The 26196-nt window shown below is 43.8% G+C and overlaps 3 protein-coding genes across 8 annotated transcripts; all 3 read right to left on the bottom strand.

The window, feature by feature from the left end:
* Positions 1-2078: 2078 nt before the first annotated feature.
* Positions 2079-8639, bottom strand: LOC139390725 (zinc finger protein 25-like). 3 transcript variants are annotated; one of them, XM_071138048.1, is made up of 5 exons: positions 8437-8639; positions 7450-7802; positions 7160-7299; positions 4128-4188; positions 2079-4030 (listed from the first exon to the last, which is right to left on the bottom strand). In XM_071138048.1, exons 2-5 carry the CDS (start codon positions 7739-7741, stop codon positions 2628-2630), a joined length of 1896 nt encoding a protein of 631 aa, XP_070994149.1. In that variant the 5' UTR covers positions 7742-7802; positions 8437-8639; the 3' UTR covers positions 2079-2627. The 3 variants fall into 3 exon arrangements, with proteins under 3 accessions (XP_070994149.1, XP_070994151.1, XP_070994150.1); XM_071138050.1 differs by having other exon boundaries at positions 4128-4185; XM_071138049.1 differs by lacking the exon at positions 8437-8639 and having other exon boundaries at positions 7450-7872.
* Positions 8640-9738: 1099 nt separating this feature from the next.
* LOC139390728 (uncharacterized) lies at positions 9739-19252 on the bottom strand. 3 transcript variants are annotated; one of them, XM_071138055.1, is made up of 3 exons: positions 18702-19252; positions 17928-18441; positions 9739-10758 (listed from the first exon to the last, which is right to left on the bottom strand). In XM_071138055.1, the coding sequence occupies exons 2-3, from the start codon at positions 18247-18249 to the stop codon at positions 9869-9871; spliced, it is 1212 nt and encodes a 403-aa protein (XP_070994156.1). In that variant the 5' UTR covers positions 18250-18441; positions 18702-19252; the 3' UTR covers positions 9739-9868. The 3 variants fall into 3 exon arrangements, with proteins under 3 accessions (XP_070994156.1, XP_070994154.1, XP_070994155.1); XM_071138053.1 differs by having other exon boundaries at positions 18864-19252; XM_071138054.1 differs by having other exon boundaries at positions 18528-18857.
* A 342-nt stretch (positions 19253-19594) lies between these two features.
* LOC139390726 (zinc finger protein 629-like) lies at positions 19595-25324 on the bottom strand. 2 transcript variants are annotated; one of them, XM_071138052.1, is made up of 3 exons: positions 25131-25324; positions 20654-21138; positions 19595-20570 (listed from the first exon to the last, which is right to left on the bottom strand). In XM_071138052.1, the coding sequence occupies exons 2-3, from the start codon at positions 21015-21017 to the stop codon at positions 19711-19713; spliced, it is 1224 nt and encodes a 407-aa protein (XP_070994153.1). In that variant the 5' UTR covers positions 21018-21138; positions 25131-25324; the 3' UTR covers positions 19595-19710. The 2 variants fall into 2 exon arrangements, with proteins under 2 accessions (XP_070994153.1, XP_070994152.1); XM_071138051.1 differs by having other exon boundaries at positions 20654-21067; positions 25131-25274.
* Positions 25325-26196: the final 872 nt, after the last annotated feature.

The following is a 26196-nucleotide window of genomic DNA, read 5'->3' as shown; positions in this document are numbered from 1 at the left end:
AGTTCACATTTATTAATGTTAAGATATAGACCAGACGCTTTGGAAAAGGATTGTATCACATTGATCGATATGGGAATTTGGTTAGCGTCTTTCAGAAAAAGTGTAGTATCGTCAGCCAGCTGGCTTATACTAATTTCTTTACCAGCTATGGAAATACCTTGTACAGGACTATTACTTAAAGAATTTGTAAGAAGTTGGGTGATTAATAAAAGCAGATACGGAGAGATAGGACAACCTTGCCTAATTCCTCTCTTTAACTTAAATCTAGGTGAGGTGCCATATTTCAATTTGATAGAGCTGTTACCATTTGTATAGAGTCAATAGCCTTACAGAACAAATCCCCAAAGCCAAATTTCTCAAGGGAGTAGAAGAGGAACTGATGCTCTACTGTGACAAATGCTTTATAAAAATCTAAAAAATAATATGAAGCTATCCTCAGTTATTAGGTCTGAGTAGTCAAGTATGTCTAATACTAGTCTGACATTGTTAGAAATATGTCTGTTCCTCATGAAGCCAGACTGTGTTTCATCGATGATTGCATCCAGGACTTCTTTATTTATTTTTGCAAGCAGAAAGGCTAATATCTTATAGTCATTATTAAGAAGACAAATTGGACGCCAGTTATCGATGAGCAGCACTTATTTTGTTAGGTTTAGGTATCAGTGTTATTAACCCCTGATTCATTGTAGGAGGGAGAACATTGTTTTTAATACTCTCTAAAAAAAATTAATTCAGATTGGAAGGGAGGTATTTATTCAGAAAATAATTTGTAAAATTCTGAAGTAATTCCATTAACACCTGGAGATCTAAAGCACAGACAGAGGGGATTAGCCCAGACAAGTCACAGGGGTTATAAAATTGAAGCATCCAATGTCCAGTCACGGTTAGTGGGAGAGGATGGAACTAGGTGAAACTGGGCCGACATTCTGCTATTTTTCTCATCGATTTAACATCTGATCTCAATACATTTTTCTGTTCCCAAAACTACGAACACAGTACACTACATTTTATAGACTTGACTCTTCGCCAAAGTTTTTAAAAATTGCGTTGTTTAGGAGTGCAAGGTCGAATTAAGTTTGTGCACACACGCACTTCACCGAGGAGGCGTTCCCTAACTAACAAAAACATGCAAATACATGCTACAACGCGCTAATAGGATCTCGCGCTTGGTCCTGCCCACTATACTTCATTTGCTCCGGCTACGCTAGTTGTCATAGTAACTAAGGGTGTGTGCACAGTGGTATAGGCTGATTGGTAACCATCAGAAGTTACAGTATGCAACAAGCTAAGGTGACAACACATGCCATGGGCGTTTCCTAATTGCTTTGAATGTTCAAAATCATAGTGTAAGAACACTTTTAAAGCCTCAAAGAATGAGACTATCCAATTTCCAATACAAAGTCCTTTTTGGCTAGCCACAGCAGTCAACTAGTTAGTGGTTTAGCTTTCTGGCACATTCACTCATTTGTTTAAACAATTAGCAAGCTTGTTAGCTACCACATTTTCTTGTCAAACTGTCAACATAGTAGCTAGCAAGCAACAAGATATGCCAAATAACTCTAAAAACCATTTGCGGGGAAATAAATCAGATTTGACCACTCAGACAAGTCTCATTGCCCGGAATCATATTCGTATCTGACTTCACACTACCTACAAAGGTGGTTTGAAACATGGCTTGAAATATCAGATTCCATGTGCTGCTTGGCTGTTCAGACTGCAGGAGAAATATCAGATTCCATGTGCTGCTTGGCTGTTCAGACTGCAGGAAAATGAACAGATACAAATTGGATATGCAAAAAGAAAGAAAAAGGATTTAAGTCACTTCAATGTGAACATGGCTTTTAACTGTACCTGAAGATCTAATGACTTGAAATAATTATTGCAAATGAGGAACATGTACTATTTGTTATCCTTTATTACTAGAGGTCTCTACTGCCCATGTTTGTGCAATCTTTGTAATTCATAAAAGGTCACTAATAAACTGGGTGATCCATGCAAAACCCTATTGAAGTATGCATGACCTATTGAAGTATGCATGACCTATTGAAGTATGCATGACCTATTGAAGAAAGTCAACCTCCAGTAAATACATTTTATTAATGTTTAAAAAAAAAAACTGATGGAGCAAAAGTATATTCCCTGTGCTTTTCTTGACAACATAGAGAATGTAGAGTACAAAGAATATGTTACATTTGTCATAATAACATAGAAATGATAGATGAAACTAAAAACATAAAACATGGCTCCAAGACGTTGAAATCAAAAACGCCATAAACTGTTCCGGCACTGACTTAAAAATGTGATCCTGCAACCACATATCACAGTTTGATCAGTGATACCCATATTGAGCACCATATCACAAACATTGACCACCAAATCACACGTTTTTGCTCTTTTAGAGTCCTCTCTCAGCATCATGTTAATTCATTGGCCACCAGGGTTGGGGTCAATTCGCTTTTCACTCAGCCAGTCAATGATGACAAAAAAGACTAATTGAAAATAAACAGCACTTTTCAAATCACAAATGTAACTTCAAATGGACGTAACAATCTGACTTTCTGAATGTAATTGATCCTGGTCCTGCTGAACACTCCAACTTGACTAAGCCGAGCCATGTGTGGACAGACTCAGGCATGGACAGTTTCATAGTGGATCCTCAGGGAGTTACTGTTGTGGAAAGTCCTGTTACAGCGAGGACAGCGGGACCGCGGGTTGGGTTTCTTGAATTGGTGGACTTGTAGCAGATGTCTCTTACGTTCAGCCATGGTCTCAAATTGCTGAACACACCTGAGGCATTGGTACTTCTTCCCCGGGTGGGCGGACTTCCTGTGGCTGATCAAGATTGGGTGACAGCGGAATTTCTTGCCGCACTCTTCGCAGCTGAGCGGTTTCTCACCTGTGTGGATGCGGAAGTGTTGAACGAGGCTCATCTGTGTACTTAGCAGCTTTTTACACACTGTGCATTGAAACAGTCCGTCTGTTTCTGTCATTTGCTTCCGTTTGCTGTTTTCCTTTGCATGTCGATCGTCTTTGCTCTTTGATTTAATGGCAGGTTGCTGCTCAGCACCGTTAGCAATGGGATCCTCCACTGGTGCAGTCCAGGAGAGGTATCTGCTGCTCTCCTCACCCCCGTACACATCCGCATGGGCTTTACGCAAATGTAGTATCAGGAACTGCTTTACACGGAACCTCTGCCCACACTGGTTACAAGGGTACGGTCTCTCACCTGTGTGAATGTGTTCGTGGTCCTGCAGGGATTTTGCAGAAGTGTACTCCTTATGGCAAACGTGACAAGAATAAAGTTGTGGATGTGTGCTGCCTTTAGGGGAGCCAGCTTTGTTGTTGGGGGAGGTAGGTTTGTCTTTGGGGGGTAGAGGTTTGGCCTTGCTGGAAGAGAGAGGTTTGTTGTTGGGGGAAGTAGGCTTTGTTCTGCTGGGGGAGAGGGATTTCACTTTGTGGTTGATAGAGTTCAACTTTTCTTTGACGTTAGAGCAAGGTTTGTTCTTTTCTGTTTTGCCGTGGCTGTTCAATGTGTGCACACGGAGTGCACTTGGATACGGAAACTTTTTGGGACACTTAGGACATTTGTATGTCCCCTTGTTATGAGACCTCATGTGCACAGAAAGACCAAACTCTCTGTGAAAGCCCTTCCCACAGTATTTGCAGCAGAAACTCTTGTCAGTTCCACTGGTTGTTGCTTCTTCCTCTGCATTAGGTTCCATTTTTAAATGCTTTCTTCTCCTTCCTACCTTCTTTTTCACTATGTCACTCGTTTTCCCATGTGTCCCCTCTCTGTGTTTGCTTTGTAAGTCACAATCTTTTCCATGTCTTGTGCTGTGCCTCAAGACATTCTTATCTAATAAGATGCTGCTCTGGGGTTCCGGATTTTCTTGTTTGAATGTGCACAACAGACTACCATGGGTCTTCCTCAGCCCCCGCCCTACTGAACCACAACCATACCCTGACCCGGCCGCGCTCAGTTCAGGTATGTCTTTTAACCGTCTGTTTAACAACCGCTCCGCAGCCGACCCTGGAGGAGAGAGGAGCGGAAAGAGCGGGATCAGTAAAGATATCCTGCACCAGGAGCTGAATTACAATTACGAGGGGCAAGGATGATTTACTCTTACCTTTTCGTGGAGGACTCCTGGCTAGGGCTGTCAGCAAGTGGTTATCAAAATCTTCAGCCTGCTAAAACACAGACTCATAATGAATATGCTCTCAACCAAAAACGCCACCAAAGTACTACTAAAGCAGACATTTAAAGAGTGACTTTGATGATAAAAAATATAAAATCATGGAAATCCAGATGTTTTAGGCTTTGTTATAGTGAAAAGTCAATTTATTTAGACAGTTCGTTGCAAAAGTGATATATTTAGGTGTTTTGGTAGCAAATCTAGCTCTTTTTGCCCCTCGCAGTTCAACTCTGATGTAGAGGTGCCTTAAGAAGGTTCCTCTACGTCATCTCAAGGGAGGGGTTTGGTTTGAAATGTACTCCCTTCCAGATGTGCTGGGTGGTACCACGTCATCTCAAGGGAGGGGTTCAGTATGAAATACACTCCCTTCTAAATATGCTGGGTGGTACCACGTCAAAGCTTGCTATAAAGGCAGGTGACAGCGCACCTTATTTGGTAATGGTCTTGGTAAGTGGAGTGTGCCAATATACACTGCTCAAAAAAGTAAAGGGAACACTTAAACAACACAATGTAACTCCAAGTCAATCACACTTCTGTGAAATCAAACTGTCCACTTAGGAAGCAACACTGATTGACAATAAATGTCACATGCTGTTGTGCAAATGGAATAGACAACAGGTGGAAATTATAGGCAATTAGCAAGACACCCCCAATAAAGGAGTGGTTCTGTAGGTGGCGACCACAGACCACTTGAGTTCCTATGCTTCCTGGCTGATGTTTTGGTCACTTTTGAATGCTGGCGGTGCTTTCACTCTAGTGGTAGCATGAGACGGAGTCTACAACCCACACAAGTGGCTCAGGTAGTGCAGCTCATCCAGGATGGCACATCAATGCGAGCTGTGGCAAGAAGGTTTGCTGTGTCTGTCAGCGTAGTGTCCAGAGCATGGAGGCGCTACCAGGAGACAGGCCAGTACATCAGGAGACGTGGAGGAGACCGTAGGAGGGCAACAACCCAGCAGCAGGACCGCTACCTCTGCCTTTGTGCAAGGAGGAGCACTGCCAGAGCCCTGCAAAATGACCTCCAACAGGCCACAAATGTGCATGTGTCTGCTCAAACGGTCAGAAACAGACTCCATGAGGGTGGTATGAAGGCCCGACGTCCACAGGTGGGGGTTACAGCTTACAGCCCAACACCGTGCAGGACGTTTGGCATTTGCCAGAGAACACCAAGATTGGCAAATTCGCCACTGGCGCCCTGTGCTCTTCACAGATGAAAGCAGGTTCACACTGAGCACGTGTCAGACGTGACAGTCTGGAGACGCCGTGGAGAACGTTCTGCTGCCTGCAAAATCCTCCAGCATGACCGGTTTGGCGGTGGGTCAGTCATGGTGTAGGGTGGCATTTCTTTGGGGGGCCACACAGCCCTCCATGTGCTCGCCAGAGGTAGCCTGACTGCCATTAGGTACCGAGAGGAGAACCTCAGACCCCTTGTGAGACCATATGCTGGTGCGGTTGGCCCTGGGTTCCTCCTAATGCAAGACAATGCTAGACCTCATGTGGCTGGAGTGTGTCAGCAGTTCCTGCAAGAGGAAGGCATTGATGCTATGGACCGCCCGTTCCCCAGACCTGAATCCAATTGAGCACATCTGGGACATCATGTCTCGCTCCATCCACCAACGCCACGTTGCACCACAGACTGTCCAGGAGTTGGCGGATGCTTTAGTCCAGGTCTGGGAGGAGATCCCTCAGGAGACCATCCGCCACCTTATCAGGAGCATGCCCAGGCGTTGTAGGGAGGTCATACAGGCACGTGGAGGCCACACACACTACTGAGCCTCATTTTGACTTGTTTTAAGGACATTACATCAAAGTTGGATCAGCCTGTAGTGTGGTTTTCCACTTTAATTTTGAGTGTCACTCCAAATCCAGACCTCCATGGGTTGATACATTTCCATTGATAATTTGTGTGTGATTTTGTTGTCAGCACATTCAACTATGTAAAGAAAAAAGTATTTAATAAGAATATTTCATTCATTCAGATCTAGGATGTGTTATTTTAGTGTTCCCTTTATTTTTTTGAGCAGTGTAGTTTGCGTTATGCTTCCTTGACTAGACCTCTGACTTTACACAAAATTGAAAAGACACTAAAGCATATTTCCATATTTGACCAAATTCAACATTTTTCCTGACTGTTTCATACACATCTATGAGCTTCTACGACGAAGAAAAAAACATGTAGGCAATAAGGATTATACGTTTATATTCGTAGCTACATCCATCGTAACGAGAAATAGATGACAATGGTGATCATCTCAACTTGTATTTTTTCCCAACTGCTATGACAGAATGGTGGCGCATTGTGAGATTTAATCCCACATGGGGCAGATATACATTTAAAAAAATACTTTATTTACAATATTCATCCCGTGCCCACACACTTCTAATTCTGAAAAGTGAAAGCATACTTGTGAGAAGAGTTGCCCTTGTAGTAGTTGTAGGTTTTTATACAGTACCCAAGACCAATCTGTGAGTTAATTTGACCATTGGAAAAAGAGCTACTGCGTAAATACTGCAATGCTAGTTGGATTGAATTGAGCCCCTAATCTTAATTTTCAAGGTAATGATTGCACTTTTCTTCCCAATACAATAACGCGATAAACATGAGGCCACATTTCATGGGGATTCAAACTTACACCGCAAGGTTGAAACTCAGCACCTTACCACTGTGAGCGAACTGTCCAGAGCCATATTTCTGTGATGCACATAATTGTATTATCAGAGCATGCCAGTTGACATCTGGTAAATATGCTTTAATGAGAAAGTGTTTGGATCAGGTACAACTACGTTTACCCACCCCAATTCCCCCAACCTGAATGTATTTCTTGAAAATGTGAATGTGTTGGGCGAAGGCTGAAATTGGGGTTGAGAGTTACCCTTTAACCTAATTAACAGAAGACATGTTTTTGTTCAGCCGTGTGCTACATTTAGGTGTGCAGTAGGTTTCCCACACCAGACATGTAACTGACCTCTTGTTTGATGTTAGGGATGCGCCATAGAGACACACTCAGTGGTCGCAGGTCCACCCATGGCCACTCATTTTCCTTTTTGATCTTCGAGGGTGGAATTAAAGAATCTTCTGACTGAAGGGGCTCGCACCAATCGGGTACTGCATAGAAACCCAAAAATTGAAATGTAATGACACAGAAAAATAAAGCTCAGCTGACACCAACTGGGAGGGAAACAAATGCATATCATGTCTACAGTTATCAAGACCTGAAATTGTATGTTGCTATTTGTCTACGCAATATCAAGTTACCTTCTTCTTCTATCTCAGCAATTGTCGTCACGTCAGTGACTGTTTGCCCAGAGGTGTTGGCAGCCGTACCATCCAACACCTTTATTTTCCCACCCTCCTTCAACCTCATCTCTGCCAGCCTCAGCTTCCCCTTCAATGCTGAGATCTCCTCTACACTCTGCGTGAGCTCTAGCTGCTGCTCACTCAGACTGCCCTCAAAGATCTTGGAGATCTCACACACGGCTGCAGTGAGCAGGGAGTCCATGACGGAGGACAGCTGCAACCTGAAGGTGTTCTGCACCTTCTCCGACATCTTTAATCTCCCTGGCTCAGGTTTGTGTGACGTCACCCAGGTTCTAGAGTTGGAAGCTCAGCTGTCAATCAAGACGAATCATGTACACATCAGGAGGTTAAACAGGACAACAGTAAAGTTACAGTATAGTAGACTAACGTTGTATTCAAGATCAGGATTTTTTTGGCCATATTTGACCACGTAAAAAAGGTAAAGATTCTAACTTTAAACTGAAGAAAATACTGCTGTGATTGTTTTCAAACTAAAGAAACGATGCTGATTAGGGAGTGATCAGAGGTCTTGCAGAAGGTGCAGCTTTTAATGCGATGCTTTAGTTAACACTTTGTCATCAACATAACATTTATACCTCAAATACCTTAGTTATTTAACTTTTAAAAACCGGATATATCCGGATTTATGGCAATGTAGCTACAGTAACGTTACACAACTCGAGATGAAGACACTGTGGGCTAGGACATGCGAGTTTAACATGTCTTGTGTCACATAGATAACTCTATAAACGTATATACATGCACGTTATACTGTTTTTTTGTTTGTTGTCATTTGTAAAGGTGTATGCATTGCTTACAGACGAGCAAGTCCAACACAACATGCAGTGAATGTGCATTGCTAGCTAGAGAACTAGCTGGGGGGTCCGCGCGCGAAAACGTAAACATGACAGGCACATTGATAGCAGTCAGTCGGTCAGCACGAACCTGCTAAAACAGCGGTCTCTAAAACAACTGACTCTGTTGGCTTGGTCTTCGGCGTATTTTGGTGTATATCTTCAACGTATGGAGCATGCAATATAAGCCATATTAACTTTTGTTAGAACTGTCCGTTGCTGTGCAAATGCTCGAATTAGATACCACACCAACATTTTTCCGAGAGGACCGCGCCTCTCGGCCAACCCTCGTGATTTTCCATATCCAATAAGACTCCGATGTGTACCTGAGCCCTAGCTCGAGATTCCAATAGGGTCCAGCTGCGACGTCATCTCTCAGAGCAGTCATCTCGCAGGGTCTCTCTTCTTCTTCGATGAGGTTTAACCGCGGTTGGCATCCAATACATGTTGCATTACCGCCACCTACTAGACTGGAGTACAACTCCCTTATACTTTGCTTGAACAAAATAAACAAATACCCAACCATCTAACACAACACTCACAAAAAATTAAAATAAATAACACCACCCTACTCCACTATTTAAATGTATTTAGTCCTACCTCGGGCAAACAACCTGAAAGGATGGGACACCGCCACTTAAGACACCCTGTAACTCTTCTGATGTCAAGTCTCACACACCCAAATGCTTCTCTGCAGCTGTCACCACAACCTCAATTTTCTGCAACTTACATTCCATCCCTGCAGTACAGTTGATAACCCTTGCTATACATTCTAAAAATCCAATCCTACTGAAAGATATATCACTTGTACTGGTACATATCTACAGCTCACACCACTCCTCTCAGGATCTCTCCCCCTTGACCCATTTTCCTCAACTTCCTTCACTGCCTCAGCATACAACTATTTCTGCACTACTCTAACCCTGGAAACCTCAACCTGCTTCTCTCGCGCTGATCATTTCTGATGCCCAGCCCCATGGGCACCCCTGCAATTAACACATACCACTACTTTCCCCAATGCTACACATTCCTTTGTCTCATGCCCTGCGGCACACTTCTCACACCTTGGAACCTCCCTCCTACACACCACTGCCACATGCCCATAAGCTTGACACCTGTAACAATGTAATGTGTTCGGCACAAAAGCTCGCACAGGTCTGTGACATTGAGGTGATAATACTGCGAATACGCGGGAACTCGTAAATCTTTTTCTTTGAGGAGAGAATCTCTGTCAAATGCATTTGTTTCCCAGAGGAAGATATCTGTTACTCTATGGGCCGTTGTGGTTTGGACAAGGCTACTTACATTTGACTATTTTACTTTTAAGATGTGTGTGTGTATGTCACAGTTACACCGTTTGACCAACAATTTAATAAAGGATGAGAATAACTTATTTACAAAGTTTTATTCCTCTCAACATTAAATGAATCAGCAACTAATAGATACATTGAACATAGTACACGTGGGCAGTTATCCCCCCCCCCCCTCTGATTTTCTAAATCAACCTGCTTCATGTCAAAGGTCTACCTTGCTGCATGAATCTGTTCATGTATTTTCAGGTCCACTTTAGAATAGAATCTGTTCCCACAGTCCGTGCAGTTGTAAGGCCTCTCTGCAGTGTGAAGGACCCGGTGTTTCTCCAAGCCGCTCTGAAGGCTGAAGCTCTTCCCACACTGAGAGCAGCTGAATGCCCTCTCCCTCGTGTGGCGCTGCATGTGTACCCTGAAGTGGCACATGTACACAAAACCCATACCACACTGGGAGCAGGTGAAGGCCTTCTTCCCTGTGTGGTGGTACTTCTGGTGGTCTTTCAGGTTTCGGAGCTGAGGGAAGCTCTTCCCACAGTGTGGGCAGCTGAAGGGTTTGACCCTCAGCTGTGCCGTTGTGTTGATGCTTTCGAGGGCCCCCACAGCATGCTCTGTCCCCTGTGTGGGTATCACTGACCTTGAAAGTAGAAGCTGCTCCTTCCTGATCCATGGTGTTGGAGGTAGTGGAGGCTCCCTGGCCAATGGTGCTGGAGGTAGAGGTGGAGGCTCACTGTCCCATGGTGCTGGAGGAAAAGGCTCACTGGCCCATGGTGCTGGAGGAAGAGGCTCACTGGCCCATGGTGCTGGGAGTGGAGGTGGAGGCTGAGGCTCACTGGTCCAAGCCCCAGCATGTGAGCTCAATCTCTGCAGACGACTCAGGCTAACTATGGAGGCATCTGTGGATGTGACCATCTGGGTAACCAGATCCTCCCAGTCATTGGGCTCTTCTTTGATATGGACCACATGGGCCTCCCTCTCGTCCATCCTTTCAGAGACACAGGAAGAGCTGGGTGTGGCCATTTCATGTGGACCCTTTCTCTCTGGGAGAGTGCTGGGTCCACCTGACTGGAACATCTCCTGTTTGATAACACAACCTTCCTCTGCTCCTGAGGATAGAACATAAATAAGTTATAGATCCTATATCAGGTGTGTGTGTTAGTCTGATTAATCAGGCTGTAATACACAATTAATTGGTGTATACAGCCTGAATCTAAAGCCTGCAAAACTGTGTAAAATGCTCCTTAAAAGCCAGAATAGTGAATACAATTACATTTAAACTCTAGCGGTTGTCTGTGTGGTTTGTCCTTCAGCTGCTCAAAATTTGAGACAAAATATACACAGTTAAGTGCTGTTTTCTACATTTTTTAAAGAGTTGGTAGGTATATGGTCAGTAGGTATATGGTTCAGTTCAGCACTGAAGTAAAGTTAGTTTTATATTTGATATTCGGTTCTCTCATCAATAGCTACTGAACCAAGCATGCCATGACAATGAAAAAAAACTTATTTAAATAAAAAAGTGGATTGTTCTCCACCCCCCCCGATTCAGAATATAAACATTTTACACCAATAAAAAATACCTCTGTGCCGAACCAAACTATATACCTACCGGCTCTTTAAAGTCGGGTAAACAATACTTTTCTGTGGATATTTTGTCTCAATTTTTGAGCAGCTGAAGGACAAACCGCACAGAAACCAGTACACCCTCCGATGAACCATCAAAACAGGCAAAGCGCCAATACAGGACTAAGATCGAATCCTACTACACTGGCTCTGACGCGCATCGGGCTTGCAAACTATTACGGATTACAAAGGGAAACCCAGCTGCAAGCTGCCCAGTGACACGAGCCTACCAGGAGCTAAATGCCTTCTATGCTTGCAACAAGGCAAGCAACACTGATCCATGCATGAGAGCACTAGCTGTTCCGGACAACTGTGTGATCACGCTCTCCGTAGCCGATGTGAGTAAGACCTTTAAACAGGTTAACATTCACAAGGCCGCAGGGCCAGACGGAGTACGAGGACGCGTACTCAGAGCATGCGTTGACCCGCTAGCATGTGTCTTCACTGACATTTTCAACCTCTCCCTGACCCAGTCTGTAATACCTACATGTTTTAAGCAGATCACCATAGTCCCTGTGCCCAAGAACGCCAAGGTCTAAATGACTATCGCCCCATAGCCATGAAATGCTCTGAAAGGCTGGGCATGGTTCACATCAACACCATCATCTCAGACACCCTGGACCCACTCCAATTCGCATACCGCCCCAACAGATCCACAGATGACACAATCTCTATTGCACTCCACACTGCCCTTTCCTACTTGGACAAGAGGAAGACCTATGTGAGAATGCTGTTCCTTGACTACAGCGCAGCATTCAACACCATAGTGCCCTCTAAGCCCATCACCAAGCTAAGGACCCTGGGACTGAACACCTCCCTCTGCAACTGGATCCTGGACTTCCTGACGGGCCACCCCCAGGCGGTAAGGGTAGGCAACAACACATCTGCAACGCTGACCCTCAACACGGGGGCCCCTCAGGGGTGTGTGCTTAGGGTTGTGTGCTTCCCCTCCTGTACTGAAATCAAATACAATTGTATTTATCACATGCTTCGTGAACAACAGGTGAGGACTAACAGTGAAATGCTTACACAACAACGCAGAGAAAATAAAATATAGAAAAATTGAAAAGTAAAGCACATAATAATAAATAATAGACACACAATGAGTAATGATAACTTGGCTACAGGGTACCAGTAGAGTCAATGTGCAGTGGTACACGGTAATAGATGGAAAATATGTACATTTAACTAGGAATAAAACTACAGATAGTAAACAGTACCCGCAGCAGCAGCATATGTGATGAGTCAAAAAAGTGTGTGGGGAGGGGGGCGGTATACCGTATTTTATGACATACCTGTATTGATGCAGGTACCGGTTTGGGTTTTTACTTTACCTTCTATGCCAATATTTGAATGTTTAGTTTGTTAACTGTGATACGCCATGTGTAATGTCAATTTTTATAGTTTACTTCGCTACTTGAGTCATCTCTCTCCGCTCTTTCTCTCCCTGCCACTTTCCACACAGACTCCGAAGCCACTAGCTAGCAGTCAGCTATCCTTTGCTAGCGGTCATCAGCTACCTTGATCCCGGACAACTCTCGCCAGTCTGTACAGCGTGACTCAAACCAGAGCTAGTCGGACTTATTCTCCTCGATATCTCCGGATTCCTACCGCAAGCTCTGAACTTTTTTATTTTTATTATGATATTTTTTTATTTATTTTTCCCACCTAGAATTATAGCAGTTAACGACCCCTGAACGCACAGCCACTTTTCTGCGGCCTGCTAGCTATCTTAAGCACATTGGACTGCTGACTTAAGAGGCCCTTCGGACATATTTCTTCCGCCACTATACATATTTTGCCAATTGGCCTGGTTTACCACACGGAGCCCTGCTGATCCGTCCGCTGATGTAACTGCACGAGGGGGGCACAACAGACTTCCCACCGTCGGGTCATCCCTCTAAGGCCTTTCTGTTAGCCTGCTAGCCCCGTGCCGCTAGCTGCCTGAAGCCACGCACTGGACTTGTATGATTACCCGGCTACGCATGCCTTTCCCTAACGTCACCATTTCGTGTCGATTGCTTCTTCTGGTTTGTAACTATTGTTTTATTTCACTGTTGAGGCTCTAGCACTGCTCAACACGCCCCGGCTAACAATTTAGTTCCACCCCCCACACACGCAGTGACATCACCTGGTTAAAATGCTATTTCTAGAGACAATATCTCTTTTATTATCACTATATGCACAGGTTTACCCCCACTGTATTCACATCCTACTATACCTTTGTCTGTACAAAGTGCTCTGGACACCATATGTGATTTGATTGCCCCCCATCAATCTTCTGAGCTCGTGCTGCTAGGTGACCTAAACAGGGACATGCTTAACACCCCAGCCATCCTACAATCTAAGCTTGATGCCCTCAATCTCACACAACTTATCAATGAACCTACCAGATATAACCCCAAATCCGTAAACACGGGCACCCTCATAAATATCATCCTAACTAACTCACCCTCCAAATACACCTCTGCTGTTTTCAACCAAGATCACTGCCTCATTGCCTGCATCTGTAATGGGTCTGCGAGCAAACGACCACCCCTCATCACTGTCAAACGCTCCCTAAAACACTTCTGCGAGCAGACCTTTCTAATCGACCTGGCCGGGGTATCCTGGAACGACATTGACCTCATCCCGACAGTAGAGGATGCCTGGTTATTCTTTAAAAGTGCCTTCCTCACCATCTTAAATAGGTATGCCCCGTTCAAAATATGTAGAACCAGGAATAGATTTTGCCCTTGGTTCACTCCAGACCTGTCTGCCCTTGACCAGCACAAAAACATCCTGTGGCGTTCTGCATTAGCATCGAATAGCCCCCGTGATATGCAACTTTTCAGGGAAGTTAGGAACCAATATACACAGGCAGTTAGGAAAGCTAAGGCTAGCTTTTTTTAAAAGGAAATTTGCATCCTGCAGTACAAACTCAAAAAAATTCTGGGACACTGTAAAGTCCATGGAGAATAAGAGCACCTCATCCCAGCTACCCACTGCTCTGAGGCTAGGAAACACTGTTACAACCGACAAATCCACTATAATTGAGAATTTCAATAAGCATTTCTCTACGGCTGGCCATACTTTCCACCTGGCTACCCCTACCCCGGTCAACTGCCCAGCACCCTCCACAGCAACCCACCCAAGCCCCCACCATTTATCCTTCACCCATATCCAGATAGCTGATGTTCTGAAAGAGCTGCAAAATCTGGACCCCTACAAATCAGCCGGGCTAGACAATCTGGACCCTCTTTTTCTTAAATTATCTGCCGAAATTGTTGCAACCCCTATTACTTGCCTGTTCAACCTCTCTTTTGTATCGTCTGAGATTCCCAGAGATTGGAAAGCTGCCGCGGTCATCCCCCTCTTCAAAGGGGGAGACACTCTAGACCCAAACTGCTACAGACCTATCTATCTTACCCTGTATCTCTAAGGTCTTCGAAAGCCAAGTTGACAAACAGATTACTGACCATTTTGAATCACATTGTACCTTCTCCGCTATGCAATCTGGTTTCCGAGCTGGTCATGGGTGCACCTCAGCCACGCTCAAGGTCCTTAACGATATCTTAACCGCCATCGGTAAGAGACATTACTGTGCAGCTGTATTCATCGACCTGGCCAAGGCTTTTGACTCTGTCAATCACCACATTCTTATTGGCAGACTCAACAGCCTTGGTTTCTCAAATGATTGCCTCGCCTGGTTCACCAACTACTTCTCTGATAGAACTCAGTGTGTCAAAACGGAGGGCCTGTTGTCCGGACCTCTGGCAGTCTCTATGAGGGTGCCACAGGGTTCAATTCTCGGGCCGACTCTCTTCTCTGTATACATCAATGATGTCGCTCTTGCAACTGGTGAGTCTCTGATCCACCTCTACGCAGACGACACCACTCTGTATACTTCTGGTCCTTCTTTGGACACTGTGTTAACTAACCTCCAGACGAGCTTCAATGCCATACAACTCTCCTTCCGTGGCCTCCAACTGCTCTTAAACGCAAATAAAACTAAATGCTTGCTTTTTCAACCGATCATTGCCCGCACCTGCCCGCCCATCCAGCATCACTACTCTGGACGGCTCTGACTTAGAATACGTGGATAACTACAAATACCTAGGTGTCTGGCTAGACTGTAAACTCTCCTTCCAGGCTCACATTAAGCATCTCCAATCAAAAATTAAATCTAGAATTGGCTTCCTATTTCGCAACAAAGCTTCCTTCACTCATGCTGCCAAACATACCCTCGTAAAACTGACCATCCTACCGATCCTTGACTTCGGCGATGTCATCTATAAAATAGCCTCCAACACTCTACTCAGCAAACTGGATGTAGTCTATCACAGTGCCATCCGTTTTGTCACCAAAGTCCCATATACTACCCACCACTGCGACCTGTACGCTCTCATTGGCTGGCCCTCGCTTATTATGCAAAGCAATAATTTATTAGCCACATGAAGTAGCTAAGAGAAAACATGCAATCAAACCAAAGCTTATAGGGTCCTGTAGGAAACACTTACCAAAACTTTAGTTCCTACCCTGTCACAATAACTGCTCCCTGGCATTTTAATTTGTTGTCATCTCAAACAACGCTGTATTCAAAGTGCCCACTATTATAGTCTAATTATAGAATTAGAATAGTTAATATATTTCCATGATTCCAACAGTTTTGCTCTAATTCACAAGTCAAATCGTAATTGCAACATTTGGTTAAAAATAAGTCCTAGATTATTTGCCAATATCGTGCAGCCCTATGTGGCAGTGTGGAAGTGATCTCTATTGAGCAGTGGTGTAAAGTACTTAAGTAAAAATACTTTCAAGTACTACTTAAGTCTTTTTGTTGGTGTCTGTACTTCACTTTTTATTTTTGACAACTTTTACTTTTACTTCACAACATTCCTAAAGAAAATACTGTAATTTTTACTCCATACATTTTCCCTGACAACTAAAAGTACTCGTTACATTTTGAATGCTTAGCAGGACAGGAAAATGGTCAAATTCACGCACTTGTCAAGACAACATACCTGGTCATCTACTATCTCTGATATGGAGGACTCACTAAACACAAATGCTTTATATGTAAATGATGTCTGAGTGTTGGAGTGTGCCCCTGGCTATTCGTAAATAAAATGTTAAAAAAGAAAATGGTGCCATCTGGTTCGCTTAACATAGGGAATTTGGAATTATTTATCCTTTTACTTCTGATACTTAAGTACATTTTATCAATTACATTTACTTTTGATACTTAAGTATATTTAAAACCAAAAACGTTCAAACTTTTACTCAAGTAGTATTTTACTGGGTGACTTTCACTTTTACTTGAGTAATTTTCTATTAACAGATCTTTACTTTTACTCAAGTATGACAATTGGGTACTTTTTCCACCACTGCAACTGAGTGCAGGACATGCAGAAATGATTAGTTCTGAAATTTGTTTTGGTTGAAGTTGAATTGAACAGTATAAAACAATCAGAATGGAGAAATACTAATTGAAATCACTTAGAATGTATGTGTTGCCACCCTAAGATCACTCACTACTCATAAAGCAGATGTAGAACTTATATTATTCAAAAACTGAAAATACTCTTCAATTTAAAAAAAAAAATACTGTGATATAATATTTTGTCCATATTGCCCAGCCCTAAAACTTGGTTAATAAGTACCGCTTTCCGTGCGGTAGCATAGGGCCTTCCTCTGACATCATCTGGTATAAAGGTCCTGACTGGAAGGGAGCTCGGCCCAAGTGATGTACTGGGCTGTACGCACTACCCTCTGTAACGCCTTGCAGTCGGATGCCAAGCAGTTGCCATACCAAGTGATGATGCAGCCAGTCAAGATGCTCTTAATGGCGCAGCCGTATAACTTTTTGAGGATTTGAGGGCCCATGCCAAATTTTTTCAGCCTCCTGGGGGGGGGGGAATAGGCATTGTTGTTCAAATGCAAATGGAATGCATGGAAACCATGTGTTTGATACCATTCCTCTGATTCCGCTCCAGCCATTACCACGAGCCCGTCCTCCCCCATTAAGGTGCCACCAACCTCCTGTGGTTTGGACCATGATAGATCCTTAGTGATGTGGACACTGAGGACCTTGAAGCGCTCCACCTGCTACACTATGGCCCTGTCGATGTGAATGGGGGCTTGCTCAGCCCTCCGTTTCCTATAGCTCCTTTGTCTTGCTCAGATTGAGGGAGGGTTGTTGTAATGGCACGACACTGACATATTTCTGACCTACTGCCTATAGGCTGTCTTATCGTCGTCGGTGATCAGGCCTATCACAACCGTGTCAAGTAGCTCGATCACTGGGGCCAAGCTCCCTGCCCTCCAAGACCTCTTTACCAGGCAGTGTCAGAGGAAGGCCCTAAAACTGGTCAAAGACTCCAGCCACCTAAATCATAGACTGTTCTCTCTGCTACCACATGACAAGTGGTACCAATGCAAAGTCTGGAACCAACATGACCCTGAACAGCTTTACGAAGCATGTGATTAATAGAATTAGATTTTAATTTGAGTACATTTAAATTACGTTTTATTCATATTCTGGCTTGTAAGGAAAATGTACACGATTTTGCAGGTATATGTTTCAGGCTGTATATACCAATTAATTGTGTATTACAGCCTGATTAATCAGACTGTGTGTGTGTGTATATATATATAAATATCTCTCCTCACTCACCTAACAGAGCCTCTTCCCTCTCCTCAGTGTCTCCAGCACAACCACATCTTCTACACAACACCCTCTGCTCTCTCTCTTCCCTCTTCTTTTTCTGCTCTCTCTCTTCAACTTCCCTCCTCTTCCTCTCCTCCTCGCCGTCCCTCCATCTCTGCTCACACTGCTGCAGCCTCTCCTTCAAGATTTCCACTTCCCGCTTGCTCCCGGTCACTTCCTTCAGGAAGCTGTCCTTCACCAGCCGAGTGATCTCATGCACAGCAGTTTTGAGGACCGTTTCCATGACTCCATTGAGCTGGTACTGGAAGGTGAGGATGGCCTCTGACATAACTGCAACAACATCAATCCAATACTGGAAAATCAACCCCCCTTCCCTTATTGGTACCAGTCCAAGAGTTCACAGACAGTCTTCTATGGATGAGCTGCCCCCCTTGTTTCCCAGTTTGGTTTACTATAATGGAAAGACTTGGATTTAGCCTCCTACAGATCGCACCAGTGCCCAGTCAGGTCTCTCTTCCTCCTAGAAACAGGGGAAAACTGTCAAATACACCAAATGTGGTCTTGATGTGCCTCAAATATCTTGTCAGTTATAGGCAGCTCACTTACCAATGATTTAGCGCAGCAACATGCTCGTAACTAACAAATTAATAAACCCGTACACCCTTTTTTACTTGTGGGTAGGTGGTATGCATGTATCAAACTTGCTAGCTAGCTTTAGCTACAGATAATAACACAGTGTAGTACTGCAGAAGGTCTGTCCATTTCACAAAATATTCTTACCACTTCCCAAACGTTATGTTGTTCGTCATAAAAATCAGCTAGTTACAAATATCCTCTCTCTCCTAGAACTGTACACATACGTATCAAAGACAGGTGGCTAGCTAGCTACTGGAATAAGCTAACAGCTACTAGATAGACGGTTATAACAAAGATATAACTAACCCAAGAAGGTTCAGTGTCTTTTAGAGTGTGAGCAAATGAAGCATAGTGGGCAGATCAAGCAAGGAAGAAGGGCAAAACCAAGCACGAGCTAGCGATATCCTATAGGCACGTTGTAGCATTATTTCCGTATTTCCGTTAGGGAACGCCCCTCTGTGAAGTGCGCGTGTGCACAAACTCGATTCGACCTTACATCGAGTTATTTAAAGCGAGTGCATGTTGTCAAAGCGTCAAGTCTATAAAACCTAGTGCACTGTGTTCGTAACAGATTTTAGTTTTGAGACCAGGAAAGGTATTCAGATCAGACGTTTCATTCGTTAGAAAATCCGACCAGTTTAACCTAGCTCACACTACCCGCAACTAGACTTCCTCTCACTACCATATTTGGTGGTGAGAAAACGTTCTAAATGGATGCTTCACCTTTATAGCCCCTGTGACGTGTCGGGTTACATCTTCTGTCTTTGGCTAGACTGGAGAAGGTTGGGTCCCGTCCCTTTGCTCTGTGACATCGAGGTGATCATACTGCGAATGCAATTGCGCAGAACTCGTACATATTTTTCTTCAATGTTGGAATCTCTGTCAGAGTAACATAACTTTCTCTGGCAAATAACTACATTTATGTGCCGTTTTGATTAGGACAAGGCCACTTACTTATTACTCTTTTACTTAAGATAAGTCTTTGTGTATGTATGTAACAGTTAACACTGTGAACAATAAGTTATTAAGAAAGGATGAGAATAATTTCTTCAGTGTTTTATTCCTTTCAACATTAAAATGCATCAGCATTTGAACATAGTATACATGGGCAGTTATTTCCACCCTCTAATTTTCCAAATTAACCTGCTCCACCTCAAAGGTCTACCTTGCACTGGATTTGTTCATGCCTTTTCAGGTCCGATCTAGAATAGAATCTGTTACCACAGTCCGTGCAGTGGTAAGGTCTCTCTGCAGTGTGAATGACCCTGTGTCTCTTCAAGCCGCTCTGAAGGCTAAAGCTTTTTCCACACTGAGAGCAGCTGAACGGCCTCTCCCCCGTATGGCACTGCATGTGTACCCTGAGGTGGCACATGTACACAAAACCCTTACCACACTGGGAGCAGGTGAAGGCCTTCTTCCCTGTGTGGTGGTACTTCTGGTGGTCTTTCAGGTTTCGGAGCTGAGGGAAGCTCTTCCCACAGTGTGGACAGCTGTAGGGTTTGACATGTGCCGTTGTGTTCATGCGCAGGCCATTGGGACTGGTCTCGAGGGCCCCCACAGCATGCCTTGTCCCCTGGTTGGGTATCATTGACCTTGGGAGAAAGTGCTGCTCCTTCCTGGTCCATGGTGTTGGAGGTAGAGGTGAAGGCTCCCTGGCCAGAGGTGCTAGAGGAAGAGGTTCCCTGGACCATGGTGCTGGAGGTTGAGGATCACTGGCCCATGATGCTGGGAGTGGAGGCTGAGGCTCACTGGTCCATGCCCCAGGATTTGAGCTCAATCTCTGTAGACGACTCAGGCTCATTATGGGAGAATCTGTGGATGTGACCATCTGGTTTACCAAGTCCCCCCATTCATCAGGTTCCTCTTTGATATGGACCACATGGTCTTCCCTTTCTACCATCCTCTCAGAGACACAGGAAGAGCCAGATGGGGCTGTATCCTGTGGACCCTCTCCCGCGCTGTGTCCATCTGGCTGGAACATCTCCGGTTTGATATCAAAACCTTTCTCTGCTCCTGAGGACAGAACCAAACACAGTCAGAGATTCTATATTGTGTGTGTGTGTGTGTGTGCGTGTGTGCGTGCGTGTGGATCTCACCTAACAGTCTCTCTTCTCTCTCCTCAGTGTCTCCAGCACAACCACATCTCCTACACACCCCCCCCTGCTCCGTCTCTTCCCTTTTCTTTCTTTGCTCTTTCTCTTCAACTTCCCTCCTCTGCCGCTCCTCCTCTCCATCCCTCCATCTCTGCTCACACTGCTGTAGCCTCTCCTTCAAGATTTCCACTTCCTGCTTGCCACCTGTCACTTCTTCCAGGAAGTTGTCCTTCACCAGCCGGGTGATCTCATGCACAGCGGTTTTGAGGACCGTTTCCATGACTCCATTGAGCTGGTACTGGAAGGTGAGGATGGCCTCTGACATAGTTGCAACACTGGAAAATCCAATACCAGTCCCAAAGTTCATAGCCAGTCTTCTACGGATGAGCTGCCCTCCTTGTTTCCCAGTTTGTTTCACTACAAGGGAAAGACTGGGATTTAGCCTCCTCCAGATCACACCAGTGTCCAGAGAGTGAGGGATCTTCCTCCTGGAAACAGAGGCAATCTGTCAAATACCAAATGTGGTCTTGATGTGGCTCTAATACCTTGTCAGTAATAGCAAGCACACCTACCAATGATTTAGGCCAGAAACATGCTTGTAACAAACAATTAAGAAACCCTTACTTACAGTGGTTTACACAATACCCCATAATGACAAAGCGAAAAACTGTTTTTTTTTATTTAATTGTTGCAAATAAAAAAATAGAAATACCTTATTTACATAAGTATTCAGACCCTTTGCTATGGGACTCGAAATCGAGATCAGGTGCATCCTGTTACCATTGATCATCCTTGAGATGTTTCTACAACTTGATTCGAGTCCCCCTGGGGTATATTCAATTGATTGGACATAATTTGGAAAGGCACACACCTGTCTATATAAGGTTCCTCAGTTGACAGTGCATGTCAAAAAAAAAAAAAAAAAAGCAAGCCATGAGGTTGAAGGAATTGTCCATAGAGCTCCGAGGCACAAATGTGGGGAAGGGTACCAAAAAAATGTCTGCAACATTGAAGGTCCCCAAGAACACAGTGGCCTCCATCATTCTTAAATGGAAGAAGTTTGGAACCACCAAGACTCTTCCTAGAGCTGGCCGCCCAGCCAAACTGACTAATCGAGGGAGAAGGGCCTTGATCAGGGACTTGATCAGGGAGGTGACCAAGAACCCAATGGTCACTCTGACAGAGCTCCAGAGTTCCTCTGTGGAGATGGGAGAACCTCCCAGAAGGACAACCATCTTTGCAGCAGTCCACCAATCAGGCCTTTATGTAGAGTGGACAGACAGAAGCCACTCCTCAATAAATGGCATGCTTGGAGTGTGCCAAAGGGCACCTAAAGACCATGAGAAACAAGATTCTGTGGTCTGATGAAACCAAGATTGAACTCTTTGGCCTGAAAGTCAAGCATCTCATCTGTAGGAAACCTTGCACCATCCTTACGATGAAGAATGTTGGTGGCAGCACCATGCTCTGGGCATGTTTTTCAGCGACAGGGATTGGGAGACTAGTCAGGATGGGGGAAAGATGAACTGAGCAAAGTACAGAGATCCTTGCTGAAAACCTGCTCAGGACCTCAGACTGGGGGTGAAGGTTCACCTTCCAACAGGACAACGACCCTAAGCACACAGTCAAGACAACACAGGAGTGGCTTCGGGACCAGTCTCTGAATGTCCCAGTCAGAGCCCAGACATGAACATCTCTGGAGAGACTTGAAAATAGCAGTGCAGCGATGCTCCCCATCCAACCTGACAGAGCTTGAGAGGATCTGCAGAGAATAATTGGAAAACTCCCCAAATACAGGTGTGCCAAGCTTCTAGTGTCATACCCAAGAAAACTTAATGCTGCAATCGCTGGCAAAGGTGCTTCAACAAAGTACTGAGTAAAGGGTCTGTGACTAGGGGGCGGTATTTTCATTTTTGGAAAAATAACGTTCCCGTAGTAAACGGGATATTTTGACAGGACAAGATGCTAGAATATGCATATAATTGACAGCTTAGGATAGAAAACTCTAAAGTTTCCAAAACTGTAAAAAAATTGTCTGTGAGTATAACAGAACTGATGTTGCAGGCGAAAGCCTGAGAAAAATCCAATCCGGAAGTGCCTCATGTTTTGAAAGCGCTGCGTTCCAATGCGTCCTATTGAGCAGTGAATGGGCTATTAACCAGATTACTTTTTCTCCGTATTCCCCAAGGTGTCTACAGCATTGTGACGTAGTTTTACGCATTTATGTAAGCCGTAAGCGGCTACATTGTGCAAGTGGTCACCTGATGCTCATAGAGTGATTCTCGCGTAAAATACAGAGGTGGCCATTAATCCAATCGGTCCTACTGAAAAACGAATTGTCCTGGTGGATATATTATCGAATAGATATTTGAAAAACACCTTGAGGATTGATTATAAACAACGTTTGTCATGTTTCTGTCGATATTATGGAGCTAATTTGGAATATTTTTCGGGGTTTTCGTGACTGCAATTTCCGGGCGATTTCTCAGCCAAAAGTGAAGAACAACCGGAGCTTTTTCGCCTACAAAAATAATATTTTGGGAAAAAAGGGAGTCTAACTGGGAGTCTCGTGAGTGAAAACATCCGAAGCTCATCAAAGGTAAACGATTTAATTTGATTGCTTTTCTGATTTCCGTGACCAAGTTACCTGCTGATAGCTGGACAAAATGTTATGCTAGCTATCGATAAACTTACACAAATGCTTGTCTAGCTTTGGCTGTAAAGCATATTTTGAAAATCTGATATGACAGGGTGGTTAACAAAAGGCTAAGCTGTGTCTCAATATATTTCATTTGTGATTTTCATGAATAGGAATATTTTCTAAGAATATTTATGTCCGTTGCGTTATGCTAATTAGTGTCAGTTGATGATTACGCTCCCTCATGCGGGATGGGGAGTCACTAGAGGTTAATACTTATGTAGATGTGATATTTCAGTTATTTTTAATACATTTGCAAACATTCCTAAAAAATATTTTTGCTTTGTCATTATGAGGTATTGTGTGTAGATTGGAGGCAGGAACACAATTTAATCAATTTGAGAATAAAGCTGTAACATAGCAAAATTTAGAAAACGTCAAGGGGTCTGATTACTTTCCGAAAGCACTGTACATCGCTTTTGGCTGTGGCTAGGTGTACCAAATAATGCATTTCAAGTGTTCTAGTTAACGTAAACTCACCCCATTCCGTACAAATGTGCGCAACCGCAAATTTCAAACAAGGCTACAAAGAAAACTAATGGGACTGAAGCGACTGTGTTGACTTCAAAAATCGGGGGCGTGAACTAGGTTTCTATTCAAGCATTGATCGACATGGTAATGGATCTATAGTATTGGAGAAAAGTTGAAAAAAAACGAACCCTCCGTTACATCGTGGTGTGTCATGTCGTAATGTACAGCACGCATAAAGCAACTATTTATGTCTTACAATCTCTCTTCATCAGGTGTAGCACTTCTATCATCCTTTAAAAACAAGAAATGGACAGTAATGGGGTAAGGGGAATACCTAGTCATTTTTGCATCATCATTCTCAAAGCCGCTGTTTACGTCTAAGATCACTTTAGCACATCCCTAAAAACCAGATTCAAATTCGACACAAACCTTCAAATAGGTATGTAATGACACATTATATAAAAACTCTTTATAGTGTTTTATTTACATTTTAGAGGCGATAAGGTGATAGGTAGGATCGGATCGGGTGGGAAAAAAACAATTTTCCCACACGGCATCTCTCCTTCTCACTATCATGCATTAGTTTCGCTTCCCCACCCCCATTTTAAAAAAGACCCGACGGGGCTCATTGCCTGCTTGAATTATGCAGAAACGGGTAGTGTTTAGGTCATGTAATTGATTCTGTTGGAAAGGGGAGCAATTGTGCCTTACAATGGTATTGACATTACAGTTGATCTGGAAGTATTACGTTTTTGGGGCGCTAAAATAAGGCCAATTGTACGGACCAAGGCGATGTACGAGTTTACGTTAGTAGATGCTTTTGGCAACGCGTGTTGTGACAAAACGTCAAGGGTCATCCTATTAAACACACTTTTCAAACGTGGGTCTGTTGTTGACCCACTCCCTCCCTGTTTACCTCATGTCAAAATAAAAGTCCTGCAAGCGCGACATATGTGGATAAATAAGGAATAACTTGTGGGCTAATTGTATTTATGACATGAGTAAAGGTTAGGCAGAGAGGAAGACCCACGTTTGGGAAGTATATTTAATAATAGGTTCCTTTAGATATAGGTCTCAAATTCCCCCGTCTTAATGACTAACCATCCTGCCCACCTCCACAGTACGTTTAACTGGAATTATATTTAACTCCTGGCACGGACCGTTTTTTGTGCAACCCGATACTGTAGAAAGCAAGGCTAAATGTGTAAATACACCCGCGTTGCTAACCAGACCTAGCTAAACAGCTACTGATAGTAACATGGGGTTGTGTAGCAGCTTTCTGACCATTTGACTCAAAAAATATATACTTACCACTTTCCAAACGTTGTTTTTTGTTGTGCTAAAACACATCAACTAGTTACAAACATTATAGCTATGTCTCTTAGAACTATAAACAGAGGTATAAGAGAAAGGTAGCAACTGTATTTTTTTAAAGATGTCACGTTTTATACCGGAACTCCGAGGCATGCGTAGAAATCGATAAGCAGTTTATTTCGAAGCAGTGTGCTGTCGCTTGTATCGCTGTGTTAGAAGCACGTGATCAATGACGCCCGAAGCTTCGTTTTGTCGAACAACCACGTAACATGCTGACCAGACCCAACACGTCACGTGCGCGAGCGTCGCAAAATGAATGTAGAAATCCATGTTATTCAATTATTGCATCCACACTGCTCGAGTATGCCAACGAGCATCTGAGTTGCCAAATAATAAAATAGAACTCCTTTCTATTTCTGACGCAGATCGCGCTGAAAGTCCTGCCTCTACCATCTCCTCATTGGTTTATAGAAGCAGGTACCCAAGTGCCATCTCCTCGTGGGTTATACCCACGTGGGTGATTGAAAGACGAACTTTGTTGCAGGTTTTCGTGGTAATACAATGAAAGTTTAGATGAGATCATATAAATTCAAAGATGAAAAAGCCTGGAAGGAGGAGAGATGACTAGAAACGATTCGGTTGGCCGTTTTATGTGTGGATTAATTGTCGGAGTAGAGGTCCTTGTGCATTTCAGATAAAATAACAACTTGATGTTTATATCCCTGGACAAATTAGCTAGCAACAGCAAGCTAGCTAAATAAGACAAATTAACCTTAGCTAGCAAGTGCAAGCTAACTAGCTAAATTGCCATACATGTTTAATGCTTTTCGACCTGTCCCCAAATTAATGTCATTGGTTCAGAGTCTGTTTTGATATTTTAACCTGCTTTGTCTCCCTCAATGTGAGGAAGACAAAGGAGCTGATTGTGGACTACAGTAAAAGGCAGGCCGAACAAGCCCCCATTAACATCAATGAGGCTGAAGAGGAGCGGGTCGAGAGTTTCAAGTTCCTTGGTGTCCACATCACCAACGATCATTGTCCAAATACACCAAGACAGTCGTGA

Source organism: Oncorhynchus clarkii, chromosome 31 (genome assembly GCF_045791955.1).
Source record: "Oncorhynchus clarkii lewisi isolate Uvic-CL-2024 chromosome 31, UVic_Ocla_1.0, whole genome shotgun sequence".
NCBI lineage: Eukaryota > Metazoa > Chordata > Actinopteri > Salmoniformes > Salmonidae > Oncorhynchus > Oncorhynchus clarkii.
This window is presented reverse-complemented; position numbering and strand designations above follow the sequence as displayed.